At 30.9% G+C, this 16,216-nt stretch overlaps 1 protein-coding gene across 1 annotated transcript; it reads left to right on the top strand.

The window, feature by feature from the left end:
• LOC139519229 (serine incorporator 5-like) lies at positions 1 to 15,972 on the top strand. The gene is made up of 12 exons (XM_071311172.1): positions 1 to 120; positions 3,710 to 3,877; positions 4,609 to 4,787; positions 5,161 to 5,237; positions 6,292 to 6,385; positions 7,524 to 7,567; positions 8,368 to 8,541; positions 9,741 to 9,836; positions 10,484 to 10,742; positions 12,128 to 12,234; positions 14,270 to 14,408; positions 15,364 to 15,972. Exons 1-12 carry the CDS (start codon positions 97 to 99, stop codon positions 15,602 to 15,604), a joined length of 1,602 nt encoding a protein of 533 aa, XP_071167273.1. The 5' UTR covers positions 1 to 96; the 3' UTR covers positions 15,605 to 15,972.
• Positions 15,973 to 16,216: the final 244 nt, after the last annotated feature.

Below are 16,216 nucleotides of genomic sequence, written 5' to 3'. Positions count from 1 at the left end.
TTCACACTTCATCTCGCCGAGCTATGTTGACATTTTGAATCTATTTAAAAATATCCATTCAATCAACGATTACTTCATTTGTTGCCCATCCTCTAAATGGGAGGGTGTTGCTCTTCTCAGGTACTTTACAGGATACTGTATTTAATTTTCATCATTGCATACACTTTGTCTATGACTATGTAATTTGTAAATTCACGAACCTCAGTCAAATAGGCTACATGTATGACAAAATGTACATAAATAAATAAAGGCAATAGTAATATACTACTGCTCAATAGTCATAGATTCAATCAAGCAAAATCAAATATGGGTAACAAACCGACCTTAGGGAAATACATCAACTAAAGATAAAGATAACATAAGAACAGAAATACTGGACTATTCTGAGGCTATGCATATGGTAGTCTATAACTTAAGATAAAAATAAAGTAACAACAGAAACACTGGACTATCATATGGCTACGGTAGTCAATAATCGGTTCATTCACGCTTTGTTATTGTACTTATCATACAGGAAACCTCAGCAGTGACATCACTGCGCTCGATGCAGGACGTATACGTAACGGCCATACTGCCATGACGTCCATAGGATGAAACGGCCATACTTTGTAAAGACATATCGTCCATGGTTGTTTTTTTTCGTAGATGTTATATACGATATATGTTTATCTGTATAACTAACAAAAATATTATCTTTTTGTGTTTCTTATTCAAGAGTATAATTGGTATGATTTTCCGTAATACATTTCTCCATCAACAAACGCTGGCATTAATTAAAGGCCAGTTTAAGAAGTCAAATCCAGCTGTGATTCATTTACGCTCTAGATAAGAATATTCAGTAGCAATAAAATTATGTTAGACATTTTTTTTGTGTGTGACCTGAACATGGCACTTGCCCCCTGTGCCCCACCGGTAAATCCACAACTGGTCAGTCATTGGAAAATTCTACAGTATTCTCTGTCTTGGAAAGATGTTCTGCAAATGGAATGACTCTAAACTACAAGAACGAAGAAAAATACAGAATTATTAAACTATGTGATGATCATGACAAATATAACTCAGAATGAATTGCCTTCCTTAAAGTTAACCTTTTAACTGAGTCCTGTTCACCAAGATTGAGATTGAGAAGATTTTTATTGTTTAGAATAATATATTTTTTATCGATATCGACAACAACAGTCAACATTCCCAAACTTCTCATAAAATTTACGATAAAAATGATTCTTCAGAAATTTGTTTATAACTGTTAATGAAGAAATAATCGATATACTTACATCATATGGCACCAACAAGATGTAATCACGAGTGATAATTATCAAGCAGAGATAACTCTTACAAGAATAAATAAAGGTGCACAGTACATCTCTTGTGCAGAAAAGAATACTAAAAAATCATATTTATATTATTGATATGAATAAATACTTATTTCATTATTATATTTTATGTTACAAACTCAATAAAAAATATTTTATAAATGTGGCCGATATGTCTCATGGACGATGTGGCAGTATGGCTGACACATCCTATGGCCGTCATGGAAGTATGGCCCTCGCTTCTCGAAAGCACTGCACTAATACCAACATACAAAATAAGTCATGAATACGTTTTTTTTACTCTTCTGAATCTTCTTATTAAAAAAATGTTTCTAAAGTATTGTACACAAATGCCAATTTTTTAATGGCCGTTTTAAACCTGATTTCCGAAATGCCTAAAAACATTTCAGAACTTTAGAAAATCCCTCTTCCGACCCTCATTGTTTTGTTTACAATGTACATTCCATTTAGCGTCATCAATTTACCTTAAAGGAAGATGACCAAACAGGCCAAGCAAATTGTATTTTTAAGAATTTCAAAATGACAAGCACCTATCTTTACACGATTTTCCTGCAAAAAAAACATCCAAAATGAAAGAAAAACTTTGGGAAACAAACTGTCTTTTTCTATAGCATGTTCAGTAGCTTTATGTAGTATTGTCGATTTCAGTGTATACTTTGAGTCTGGTTCCAGTCCCGGTTTACCTACATTTGTATGTGCATATGTTTGCACTAGCCAGGGTGGAATTATAATAGCCAGGTATCAATCCATTGCGATAGTTTATTTAAGTCACTTTGTAATCGAGTTTTATCCTCTTTCTGACTAATTGTGTTAAAAATTTTAGTATTATCTGCAAAGAGGTATACGTTGGAATCGACCAGGTTTGGTAGGTCATTTATAAAAAAATATCTTTTCTATTTGTATTAAAAGTTTTTGAAGATCTCATGGAAGATAAACATGTCATTGTTAAATGTGTTACCTTCATTAAATAAAGACAAACAAACAAAACAAACAAGTAATTTATTAGAGTCTCTGACACCTCTTTAAAACATTTGATAAACAATACAATATAATATTAACAATTTATAAAAGAGCCACTCTAAAAAGAGTTATGAGAGACTGTAAAAACACAAGATTAAAATACATTTATATTACATCTATTACATATATCAATATATCTAAGCGTAAAACACCATACTGTTAAAAACAATTATACAAAAGAAAACAAACAACATTATAAACACTTATTACGAGTATAAAATACACTTTCTCTTAAAAAGTACTTCATGGCAGATTTTGGCTGTAAAATAACAAACTCTATCATCATAAAACATAAATAAAAACTTTTCTTCATTACTTAAATTACTAAAACTACTTTCTATATTGCATACACTGTTAAAAAATATCGTTTGCAAATTTGCATATTCTGGGCATTCTAATAAAACATGTTTTTCATCTTCAATTATATTCAAATCATTTTTTCTACAATTAAAACAGAACCTTTCATTTACATCTATACCTTCATATCTGCCAGTTTCAATTTTAATCGGAGCAACACCTGCTCTAAATTTAGCATATGCACTTCTATATTTACCGGGCATAGTAATACTTAAATATTTTTCTGTACAATAATTTGATTTAAATAACCTGTAAGTACGCAATTTACTGCTTTCATTAGCTAGTAAATTTAAATGCCAATTATTTTGGTACATAATAAATAGTTTGTTTTCAATATCTTTAATAACAGACTTGCTCAAAATACATTCAATATTACAATAGTCAATACTGATTAAGATCAAGTTCTTTAAACTTTGTGTTCACTCTACAGTTCCAATTTTTTACTCTATTAAAACTGATATTATTACTCCAAAGAAAAATTTTCTTATTAAGTCTACAATTAGACATCTTATTAAAACGTGACCATGTCCTAAATATGGAAGACCATTGTTTAACAATACAGGGTTTCCATCCCATATCTCCATAAAGTGCTAAGTTAGGGGTATAGACATGAAAGAATTTAATTATTTATTATGATTATCGCAAAAATTAATCAAGTCAAAAAGACCTTTATACTTGAATATCTTTTTCTGACATATTTAGATTTCGTATTTTGTCTTAAATTCTTTTGAAGAAAAAAAAAATCTTGTTAATCCTTAATAATTTATCTTTCAGACATAATTTATAGAATCATTTTATGTAGTGAAATGTAGTGTAGATCAAAAGTTATCTTGATACATAATAAAGTTTTGTTTGTTCAGGTATATACATTGTAATGTATATCACAGAAGTTCTTATTTTTAGCTAATTAGAGGTGAATGTTTATTGTTGATGTTGAAAACTCTGCCAATTTTTACATCAACTTAAAATAAATCTATTTTGTATTTCACATGTTTCAGGCACAATGTTGCTTTTGGAAGGCATCATGTGGCCTTTGCTGTTTTTGCCTGCCACCCATAAATGAATCAACAACTACACGTATTATGTATACCATCTTTTTTGTTATTGGTTTTCTGGTTGCCTGTTTTATGCTGTCACCAAATTTTGAAAATGCTATTATGGAAAATGTAAGTACAAATTATCATACTACATTGTAGGAACTCGGGTGTGATCACCACACTCTAAAAGTAAATTGCTAATGAAAATTAATTGCTCAAAGGACCTAAGTTTATATTTTCATGCACACACTATTTATATTCATATATAGTCATGACAGAACTGCAGTTCCTATTTTCAAAATTTGATTTATAATGCAGCAAAACTTATAAGACATGATTTTGAAAAGTATTATGTCAAAAGTTCTTTTTTGGAGGGAACCATAATTTAATGTCAAGACAAAAACAGCTATTTCATTGATATATCAATAATTTCTTTGTATTTCATGATATTTCATATAAATGTTCATCTATTTCACATCCTTTATTTTCAAATCTATTAATTACAGGTAGAAATTTGAAAATAAAATAAACAGGAAAATCCCAAAATATTTAGGATATGTCGATAATTCACCTTGCTATCCTGTTCAATAAAATCATATCATTGTTGAATTACCAATATTCTTATATGGTTTTTAGCTACAACAAATTTGTACCATGTTAAATGTAGAACAAACTAATTACATGAATTATGTATAACATTTTAATTTCAATTCACTCCTCAGTCCTGACAGTTGGTTTATTTGAGGTATTAGTATAATTTGTAGACATCATTATATATATATATATATGCACGGTAATTTCAATCCAATCCTGACATTTGGTTACTTAATTATAAGGTATTTTTTTTGTCATGTTTATAGATACCAGGATTCAATGAGACATGTTTGGAGTTAAATGCTGGAGCCAACTGTGGCAGGTTAACAGGTTATAAAGCAGTATATAGACTGTGTTTTGGAATGGTTGTGTACAGCTTTATCATGTTTATCACGACACTTTGTGTATCATCCAGTGCTCAGTGCAGAGGAGCGTGGCATAATGGGTAATACATTCTTATATAACTTTAAAACATATATTCATAAATGGAGATTTGATATTTTTTTTTATGAGGCCTTTGCTTATAAGTTATAACAAATTTCACCAAATAATATTGTATGCATACCCATTTACAAATAATAAGACATTACAAAAGTATAATGCTTGTAAACATGGTAAAAATTTCGTCTTTTTAAAATTCTAATTATCTACATTTTTTCCCTGACTTTAAGTTCGGAAAAATTAATATAAGAGCTTGACTTATTGGATAGATATTTGTAAATTGTCAATAACCATGTGTTGTTTTATGGAAATCTTTTGGATTTGTTTTTGTTCTTGAGTCGCTGTCCTATTGTCATATAAAAATGTTTTAATTAAAGATTTTGGTTGTGGAAGTTTTTACTGTTGGTTGGTTGCTGTGCCGGAGGATTTTTTGTGCCATCAGAATACAGTATATGTAAGTAACACATCAGAATACAGTATATGTAAGTAACACATCAGAATACAGTATATGTAAGTAACACATCAGAATACAGTATATGTAAGTAACACATCAGAATACAGTATATGTAAGTAACACATCAGAATACAGTATATGTAAGTAACACATCAGAATACAGTATATGTAAGTAACACAGCTGTACAAAAAAGTCTCATTTAAGTTATCTGTTAAAGATCATATGCCATTTTTCATCTGCAGGGTTAATGATTAATTTAATTGCCATGAGTTCTTCAATTAAAATTAAAAATCTTTATCCTGTTCAACTTCTTGTCTAGAAAAACAAATGAGAAATAAACAAGCAAGTTGTTGTTTTGATGGAAGATTATTTTCAAGTGTTTATTTATTAATGTCATGATCATTTCTCTGATTAAGCAGTACTTTTACTATATGTGTATATATCATTGATGGCATGATCATTTCTCTGATTAAGCAGTACTTTTACTTTATGTGTATATATCATTTAGTATGTTTTTGAAACATAATATTTTATTTTCATGAAAAGGTATATCATGTATAATGAAGAATTTAAGAAGAAAAAAATGATATGAAATATTTGCCTGTTACAACTTTCCCTCTTTCCTTCTTTATATGATGGCATCAACATGATCAAGTCATTACTTGTATGTTTAAAGATAAGATTTAAGTTATACTGTATACATAAAAAAGGATAACAGAAATTTCACAAAATATCTGACAATACAGCAGATCACACTAACTACTAGTATAATTTTTTTTTTAAACCCAAAGAAAACAAGGAACGATACTGGATCCAGAACTTGGTAGAGGCACCCTATGTGGTGGGATTAAACAGTTTTACATATCTACAAATCTCCCTCTTTCCCTATCAAAGATCCAAAAGAAAATCACACCATTCTGAATATGATGTGGCTCACATGAATTGTAGATACATTTTGTACCTTTTGACAAAGTTTGATATAAATTATAATACATGTACGTTGTTCACCTATTTTACTATTTTATTAGTGATTAACATTGATCTTTTCCGCAGACTGGATGTATTTTGGTATGGTCGGAGGGTTCATCTTTATTTTACTACAACTCATTCTCCTGGTGGACTTTTCACACTCCTGGAATGCTAATTGGTAAGTTTTGAAATTGGTTAATGGTGTTAATCTAACACTACAGGTATGGGTAATAGCAAGTTTTATTCTTTTTTGTGAATTAATTTAGAAAGGGTTTGATCATGGAGAGGACTTACATAGGCTTTGACTGTTGCCCAATCCAATTTAATTTATTTGAATAAAATATTGTTTAAACAAAATTAAACTAGAGGTTCAACATGAAGGGTAGTCTAATTGCCATTGGCTAGTGAACGTTATTTGAACAACAATAGTCATGTGCAATCAGGGATGTTTGAAAACCAAGGAAATGCTCTGGAACTTTGTCACAATAATATCTCTTTTTATGCAATAAGTACCGATTATCAGGTTGTCTGCATGTTGATATCGTAAAATATCAGCTGCGAGACATAATATGAAGCTTTTTGTCGAGTAAGCGCAGCGAACGAGATCAAAAGGCCTTCATATTATGTCGAGCAGCTGATATTTTACAATATTAATATGCCGATAACCTGATAATAGATTTATCGGGCTGTATTTGCGTTTTTTGGAAGTATTGTCTTAGTTTCACCAGCAACCGGAAGTTGACTTGATAAGTTCGGGTCAAACTTATCAACATCGGTTCAAACATTATGACGTCACTGATATGTCCGGGTCAAAGTTATTAAGGCCAGGTCAACGTATTTGATGTCACAAAGCCGTGATATGGAGTTTTATTAAGAGCTGAGCAGATTGATATAGACAGTTGGACGACCGATAGAACCATATTATCATTCATCCTTGATAATGTTCACAGACTTATATTTATTAGTTCCTAACACATGAATAATTCTCTACCGACTTGATATTTGTTATATAGTTCACAACATGACAAGTTATAGATAAAGAAAGCATTTTGTTCCAGTACAATGAATTCTTAACTGGTAGGGGACTATGTATTGCGTAGCAAAATTCTCAGAATGCTTGTTAATCTCTGCATTTTACTTTTCTATAACAAAATTTAAAGAAAATTGTTATATCATTGCACTATTTTGTTGTTGCTGCAGAATTTGATACTTAGGAAAAAAATACAGATACCAAGTTGTCTGAGATCAATATGATATCATTGAAATTATAATCAGAAAAATACCTGTTACACTGAAAAATTCTTTATACTTTTAAGGACTGGTCTAAAGAAAAATAAGAAAAGTATGGTTGGTTATTGTGGTAAGTAAAATCATAAAACTTTTATACTGTGGATACATTTACAATGATTTATTTTCATGGGTAACAATTTTAGTCTATTGAGGAAATCTTGCATTTTTGTGGATATTTGATTTAGTAGTTTTTCAAAAGTCTATAAATTTCCATAAAAAAATTGTAATGTGTTGGACTTTTCAATTTGTGGTACCTGGGTAACCAAGAAATCCACATCTTGCATATTTAACTGTTGACTCGTCCATCCACCATGGATAATAATAATTATATAGTTTAAATACTGAATTGCTGATTTTTTGAACCAGACTAAGATATGTGGTCCTATATAATGAGTGAAACATCTCTTCAGCAAATATGTCTAGGTCATACTGTAAATTTAGAAATTATTGCGTGCATTTATTATTGCGATTTTTTCATTTTAGACCTAAATGCGATTTTAATTTTTACGATTTTGAGAAAAATCCTGTTTAATTCATATAAAATATTTCAAAATATGAGTTTTAATTATTGCGTTTTTATAAACTGTTAAAATCACTACTCATTAATCATATATTTATTTTCATTTACCATTACAGAACCTTTCCAGAACTTGATGGTGTTTGTTGTGCCTATCCTTTACTTGATTCATGCTTGACTTCAGTAGATAAAAGGGAGACAATCCTTTAAAACATTTCCCCAATGTTAATTCTGTAAATTCTTTGCTAATTCATTCTTTGCTTACTGTTTAACAAACTTGACCTGACTAGAATGAAAGTTTCTAATTGCATGTTGTATGCTATCTCTGCTATGTTTAATTCATTCTATTACAGGAACAATGCTCTGTGCTGGCATGCTGTATGCTATCTGTGTCTTTGGAACTATCATGCTGTTTGTTAACTATACCAGCAAGAATGGATGTACTCATAACAAAGTATTCATTGGAGTGAATGTTGGACTCTGTATTCTGTTATCTTTTGTTACTATGTTACCAGTGGCAACCAAATGTAAGACGATATATATTGTATTCTGTTATCTCTTGTTACTATGTTACCAGTAGCAACCAAATGTAAGACACTATATAATATTTGAATATCACATTTCTGTCCTTCAACAGATTCCTGTCAGTGTAATAACAACTTTTTGGGGTTGAAATCACATTTATATAATTATATAATAACATTTCAAAACAAGGTTTTTATACATTTATACACCACAAGTAAATATGAACACAGCATTATGCAAAATACATTTGTATAAAAGTAGAAGTGTAAGATTGTATGCATAATTTATTGGCATATTATCTAACCATCAGCCCAACAATGTTAAATTTTGTTCTTCCCTTGCCTGGATTCAGACTCATGCAAATGAGATATCTTGACACCAAATCCCCTGCACTGTATCCAACGCGCTAGACCACTTGACCACCTTGGCTTCACAAAATAAAAGCTTTGATGGCCGGGTGTTACCTTTCCTCGTCAGTTTTAATCTAGTGTTGTAATACAGAACATGATATATAAAGCATGAAGATGGTATTGTTACAGATCAGCTGAATTATCTATTGTAAAGGATACTACAAATTAATGCAAGATACAGTCACAGAAATAATTATATTTATAATTATGTCTGAACCAGTGACAAATCTACAAAAGATTTATCCATTGGACCACCAGTAGTGATGGTGATACATAGCTGTGTACATTCTGTATATATAACTTGTCTAAACATCAGCCCAACAATGTTAGATCCAGAGGCGGATTTAGGGGGGGGGCAGGGGGCCCGGGCCCCCCCTTTTTGGAAAACATTTGGTTGCTTATATAGGGAATCACTGAAGCGTGACTGGAGCGGGCCCCCTCTTAGGTCAGTCAGTGGGCCCCCACTTATGAAAATTTCTGGATCCGCCACTGAGATCTGTTTGTTCTTCCTGTGCCAGGATTCGAACTCATGCTACTGAGATATCGTGACACCAAATCTTTTGCACTGTATCATTTAGGCTAGACATATCTGAAAGCTCCTGTCAAAAATTGATGAAAAATTGAAGAAATAATATGTACCTTTTAATAAAGTAATAAAATTGGGTCAAAAATTTTCTGTTGTAAAAAATTAGAACAACAAAAAAGGAAAAATTACAGGTATATTGTCAAACAATTATATTTTGATATTGGTTAATGTAAGTGAAAAAGAATTAGCCTTATTTTAATTGTAGACAATAAAAACAACAGTCTTCTACAAGCCTCTATTATAAGTACATATGTAATGTATTTGACCTGGTCAGCTCTGTCTAGTGAACCTCCAGAAGAGAGTAAGTAATACTTAAACTAGACTCTAGATATATTTTTGTGTAGCTTTTTACATCTAATTCATCCTCTTTTGATATATCAATGATATTTGGTATTCAGCATTGCTAGCATTGGTCAATGGAGATTGTTAAGCACTAATCCCCTCAGTCATGGTCTACTGGCTTTGAAAATTTTGCATAGTTTGCATGTAAAAGTTTGTTGTCAGATCAGTATAAAGGGTACAAACAAATGGTAAAACAATCATTCCGACTATCATTGACTTGACATTAGTGGTTCCCTTCAAACTAAACTAAGGGCCCACTATGGTAGTGTCACATCTTACAAAGTTTATCCAAATTGTTTTTGCAAATTCATACATTTTTTATATTATTCAAAATTAAATCAGTCATGTCTTCTTCAAGGAAAACTAAACTCACCTTTCATTTGATACATTAATTGATAAAATAAATTCTACATACCGGGTAGTTTGATATTTACAGTTTTACACCTATGCACAGAAACTATTTTGTTTTAAATATGTACTATTTTCCAGTATGCTCCTTTTGACCTTGCAGCCATGACTATAGTCTAGTGTGCTGAAAGTGGCATAAAATATAAGAAACAACCAATCAATTCAAAATGTCTAATGTAGTTAATCAATCTTTTAAAGTTACCATGATATTAGAAACAGTCAGGACTAGAGTATTAGAATCTATGCGACAAATAGATCCATCAAGCACTGGTTCTCCACCCTCTGATAATGAGCTTCTCAGGAAGATGGACCACGCTTCTGGACCACAAGACAGTTTTCATGTTATGACTAACACAACAAAGATAATGTGTCGACCTGAACCATCATTTGCCTATAGTGAAATGGTATCAGCCTATGCTGGACTGGTGATTACATTTATTATGGCAGTTTATGCAAGGTAATTGTTAAATGTAAAAAAAGCTATTCTATGTTTCATTTAGACTACTGATTATTTTTTATTTACTATGTAATTTTAATATTACACATTATTTTAAATATCAGTCTGATATATCTACAAACCCCTTATTAATCCAAGGTTTACATCTAGGTATGATTTCAAAACTTATTACTGATGAAGAATATATTGCATTTAATTAGAAACCTACATTTTTTGCTGAACGTAGATGTTTTTACTAGTATGTCACATATTCTGACCTACTATCTGATCTAGCAATGGGCACATCAAAGCTAAATCTGTGATGATAAAAAATATTGTCTTTTGGATTCAGTTCATAGTATTCTTCTTTTTACACTGAGGGACCTTGGTGGCTGAGTGGTCTAAGTAGTTACTACTTTAATCACAAGCTAGTCAACACTGAGGTTTTGAGTTTTGAACCCTGCTTGTGCGGGTGCACTTGACTCAAATCTTAATTGACTAGGATTGTCAGTTTCCTATCAAAGGTCATGGTTTTCTCTGGGCACTCCAGTTTCCTGCACCAATAAACACTGGCCACACGAAATAGTCCAAAAGCGGTGCTTTAAAGTGGCGTTAAAACACCAAAAATCAATCAATCAATCCTTTTCCACTGTCTAACTTCATTGTTTAACCTTTATTATTGGTGTTCCCACTGTTTATATATTTCTTCTCAGCTCTTCATAAAAGTGCATATCAAGAAATAAGATGTCAAATAAGTTGATCTGGACCTTTATAACTTTGACCCTGATATTTCAACAGACATCATGATGCATGAACTGATGTTGATAAGTTTGACCTAAAGTTATCACGTCATCTTCTGGTTTGCTGAGGAAAAAAGATGGTGATGTAAAATACACAAATACAATCTATAAAGCAATTAGATTTTCTTCATTTTCATAATGTAAAATATGAAAAAAGCAGACAAGCTGATTAGTGGTACTTTTCTGTTGTCTAAACCATGGTCTATCTCTCACAGCTGGGAAAGTTATTCAGACTTTGACATGTTGATAAGGAATGCAGATCTTTGATCATGAAATACATGTACATTGACCAATATAAATAGATAATATCATAAGAAATAAAATTATAAAACAGGCCATACATGTGTACAAGAGATCAATATTCATCTTCTTTATAGTCACTCAAGGGTCTTAACTAAATGGTTTTTATATACCCGGTAACCAATGAAATATGACTATAGGTAACCAACACTTACCTAACCCCTTATATGATGACAGAAAGTAAAAAAGTCACAAGCTGTACACTTTTTATAACAGTCATAACACACATGCTCATCCTCTACAGCATGTACTATATGTATCGATATCAAATGTTATTTATATCTTATCTTGTTATTTAAATTACAGTTTAACATCCTCAAAGGAGTCCCATAAACTTGGAATCAGAAGGGGATCAAGAGAAAATATACTGGAACCAAGACATGAAAATTGTAGTTGTTGTCCAGTCAGTATTAGTAAGTTAATTACAATGCCTGGTAAATCTGTAGTATGGTAGAGTCATTGAAGTGTATACCTCGGGTATGCAGGGAGTTATGATTAAGTACATAAAATGTATAAAGTCTTATAACAATAACACTCTTTTGGGGTTAATTCATAGAATTGTTTTAGTCCTGCATCTTACATTATTTTCTTGTAAAATCCTCAACTACACAAAAAAGAGGCTAGTAGTTGTTATCTTGTATGGGAAAGAAATTAGATCAACTAAACAAAAACTATAAGACCTGAAATTACTTTATCAGTTAATAATGACAGCTTTCAGGAAATATTGATAAATGATACATTATATTTGCAATGGGAATTTAACAAATACTGTATGAAATAGCCAGACAATATCAATGTGAAATTCAGAAATAAGTCTAACATTAAGACAACAGTGGGACACATCAAGGCCACCCTTATTCTGTATGTTCCTGTCTCAAGTCCAGGGCCTATGAATCAGGGATTGTTGTTTGTTGCTGTATATCATATAATTTGTTTTGTACATAAATCTGTCTGTTAGTTTTCTTGTTTGAATTGTTGAAGGCCATACAGTGACCTATAGTTGTTAACTTCCATTTCAGTTTGTCTTTGGTGGAGAGTTGTCTCATTGGCAATTTTATTTATGCAAGATAACTTGGGTAGGGATTGCACAACATTTTCAAAAAACAAACTTGACAAAAAATAGAAAATAAAGTTTGATAGATAACCATATTTATATAAATTAAAAACCAATTGTTCAGAGAACCATTGATGGTCTTTCCACCAGTTAAGACCTTTTTTTATATGAAAATATTAAAATTTGGTTTCAAATGTCAATTTTAGCGTCAAATGACAGCTAATTGAACGCTGATTCCAAAAATATATGGTTTCTATACAAAAAGATATAAATTAGGGAAATCATTTTTACTTCCGGTTTGAAATATGTTACTTACGGTAATTTTTAATTGTTTATTTGACACTGATTTCAAAAATATATGGTTCTATATACTTTTTCATTAATTTAGTACAAAATATAGCTACTTCCGGTTTACAAAAGCTCACTTCCGGTTGTCTTTTTCTAGATCACATTACTTGCAACCTAATTTAAAAAGTCCCATGTCTCGATCATGTATTCATATGAGGTAAAAGCAAAGGTCAAAATCTAGAACGTTACATTTACCTATGACCTTGAGCTCAATTTCGAGGTCATAAACCAAGGACCTCAAATCAAAAGACTCTAGGTCTTTACTTTATATTGTTAATGAGTTATATTACCATACGACTGATATTAGATATAAAAGGGGGGAATACTAACATCAAATGTTTACGTACCCTTTTGACTAAAATTTATGTGTAACTACATGTCACGACTAACAATAGTGTGAAAATATTTTGTCGATATCTTATAAGATTTCTGAAAATGAGCGATAACAAGCCAAAGTCAAAATTTTGAACATGACCTTGACCTTTGACCTTGACCTCATTTTCATTTTTTTGAACCAATAACCTCAAATCAAAAGACCCTAGGCCTATGTCACTTATCGTTTACCAGTTAGAAATGCAAATCAGTTATATCATATACAAAAGGGGGGATAACTCTCATATGGAGTCTCCGGATAGCTTCGACTAAAATTATTCATTTCATTCTGAGGATATAATGAGCAATTTGGTAAAATAAATTTGTCAGTTTCTTATACGGTTGGGACATATAAGTGATAACAAGAAAAACAGTGTTCGGGGAGATAACTCTTACATGGAAAAGATTTTTGTTACGCGGTGTCAGTTTCAAAAGCGTATTAACTCTTCGATATCATATACAAAATATCTAAGTGACATCTTGTGAAACAAAAAGTTAGCGTAGGAAAGAAAATTAGGCAGAAGAAAAAAAATAATAATCAGAAGAAAACCAACAGGTCTTTCCACGGAAAAGTGGAAAGACCTAATTATATAATCTATTATTTTTGTTGATTTACAGTAATTGAGCGCTTAAATTTAATTTCTTTGTTAATTATGAATGCTGTTATTTTTAAGGACACAATCCAACTGAGAAAGGAGGCCAACCTGTTACTTACAATGAAAACAATGGTACATCTTATAACTACGCGTTCTTCCACTTTGTGTTCTGTTTAGCTAGTCTGTATGTCATGATGCAGCTTACAAACTGGTACAGGTCAGTGAATATTTACAGTATAATTTTACTTTTTTAGTCGTTTACAATTGCATCATTTGTACTAAAGAGGATAATAACAACACATCCTTATGCTTATATGAAGTTTCATGATAATTATAGGTTATCATTAATCATCTCAATTAGATTGATTTTCTCGCTTGAGCCGTTTCAGCAAAAGTGAGTTGAGACAACCAATAATAATCTGTTTATCGCTATTTTACCTATTACAACATTGTTAATTTCAATGACAATGGCACACACTTAGTATCTAGCGATAACTTTTCATATCACTCTACTGTGCTGAGAAAAGAAATTATTAGTCAGTAAAATCAAAGGAAAATTTCATAAAATAGCTATAAATAACTGTATCAATTGATCATCATTAATATAATTCATTAATTGATTGATATAGTAAATTCAAAGACAATACATATCTTGTGAAAAATTATTGAAATTTGTTACAGCTGGCAATTCAGTAAATTAATCAAATGTTTGCATTTTATTGAAGCAGTACAAATTTTCAGATAGGAAATGCGTATAAATTCAATAATGAAATATATTTATATATTTTTCAACATTCACACATATTGAGACAAGAATCTGTTTCTCTATTGAATTTAAGGCAATATGCAGACAAATTTAATCCTTCATTTCCAATGATCTGCAAAAAGATGTGTTTTTTTCTGTTTTACGTCACAAGACATGGTTGCTTTACTTCGAGACATCACAATAGGATATTAGAAGAAAGCAAGAAAAATTGTTGTTTTAATTGAATTTTGACCAATGAAGAACTGAAACCAAACAAACCACAGTTTAGTTAGATAAGAATATTCAACATGTGCGGGTCAGGAATGGATAAATCTACTAAGAATGAGAGAAATAAATATGTATTACTTAAAAAGAGGGTGAAAATTCTTTTGTTCAACTTTAGAAAATTTTACTTTTTTCTTTTCAGGCCTGCTGAATCTGACATAAACAAGTTTGGCCTAAACTGGTCAGCAGTATGGGTAAAGATGGGATCAAGTTGGACATGTGTTATTGTATACCTGTGGGTATTGTTTTGTCGTAGATGTTGTCCTTGTTGTAGAGATCTATCATTCCCCTATAAGGATGATGATGAAGAGATTGAGGTAGGAGAGTCTGCAAGTCTCAACCACCTCCCTGAGACAATCACATCCAGAGAATCAGTTCTTTGAATTAAATTATATTCTAATTATTTGTTAAGTCTCAGAGATATAGTTATATACTTTTCTAATAGTACTTTTTTCCTTTATATAGTGTTACTGTTTTTGTATACCATGTTTTTACCATGTTTATAATTGTTGTTTTTGTATGTTTTTTGGAAAGAAAATTAAGTAGCATTAGTTAATTTATTCAATCTGATTATCATTGCCTTTGGTATTAGTATGTCCTCATACCATCTGACAATTTTGGAGTCATTTGTCAAATTAATCTATTTTTTTCTTTTGTTGGGCAAACATGTATCCTTGAAGGGAGATAATCAATGACATATTTAATTCAAATTTTGTCTTTTTGTTCAAGTCAAAATCCATCAATGGAAAAATCAAATAACTACACAATCTATGTTTGTATATTTTTTTATATAAACCTTATCAAGCTAACCCCTTTTACATGGTAGAGGTGAAAATACAATGAATAACGCAGACAAATCAGTTCAAAAACATTATACAATTTTATATTTTCTGAAATAAATATATAATCAATTTATTATCTATGTTTTATCTTAAACTAACAATTAGTCATAGAGGTACATAAATGTTGTGTTTAGGATTGTATTATGTATGTTG

The sequence above is a fragment of the Mytilus edulis genome, chromosome 4, assembly GCF_963676685.1.
Source record: "Mytilus edulis chromosome 4, xbMytEdul2.2, whole genome shotgun sequence".
NCBI lineage: Eukaryota > Metazoa > Mollusca > Bivalvia > Mytilida > Mytilidae > Mytilus > Mytilus edulis.
Note: the sequence above shows the minus strand (reverse complement) of the source record. Positions and strands in the feature narration are given on the sequence as shown.

Excerpts from the sequence above, each read along its gene's own strand:
- LOC139519229 (XM_071311172.1), top strand. The coding sequence starts at position 97 with ATGGGAGGGTGTTGCTCTTCTCAG. Across the intron at positions 121-3,709 it reads GAGGGTGTTGCTCTTCTCAG|GCACAATGTTGCTTTTGGAA; the intron begins GTACTTTACAGG and ends CACATGTTTCAG. Across the intron at positions 8,542-9,740 it reads GTTACCAGTGGCAACCAAAT|ACAATAAAAACAACAGTCTT; the intron begins GTAAGACGATAT and ends TTTTAATTGTAG.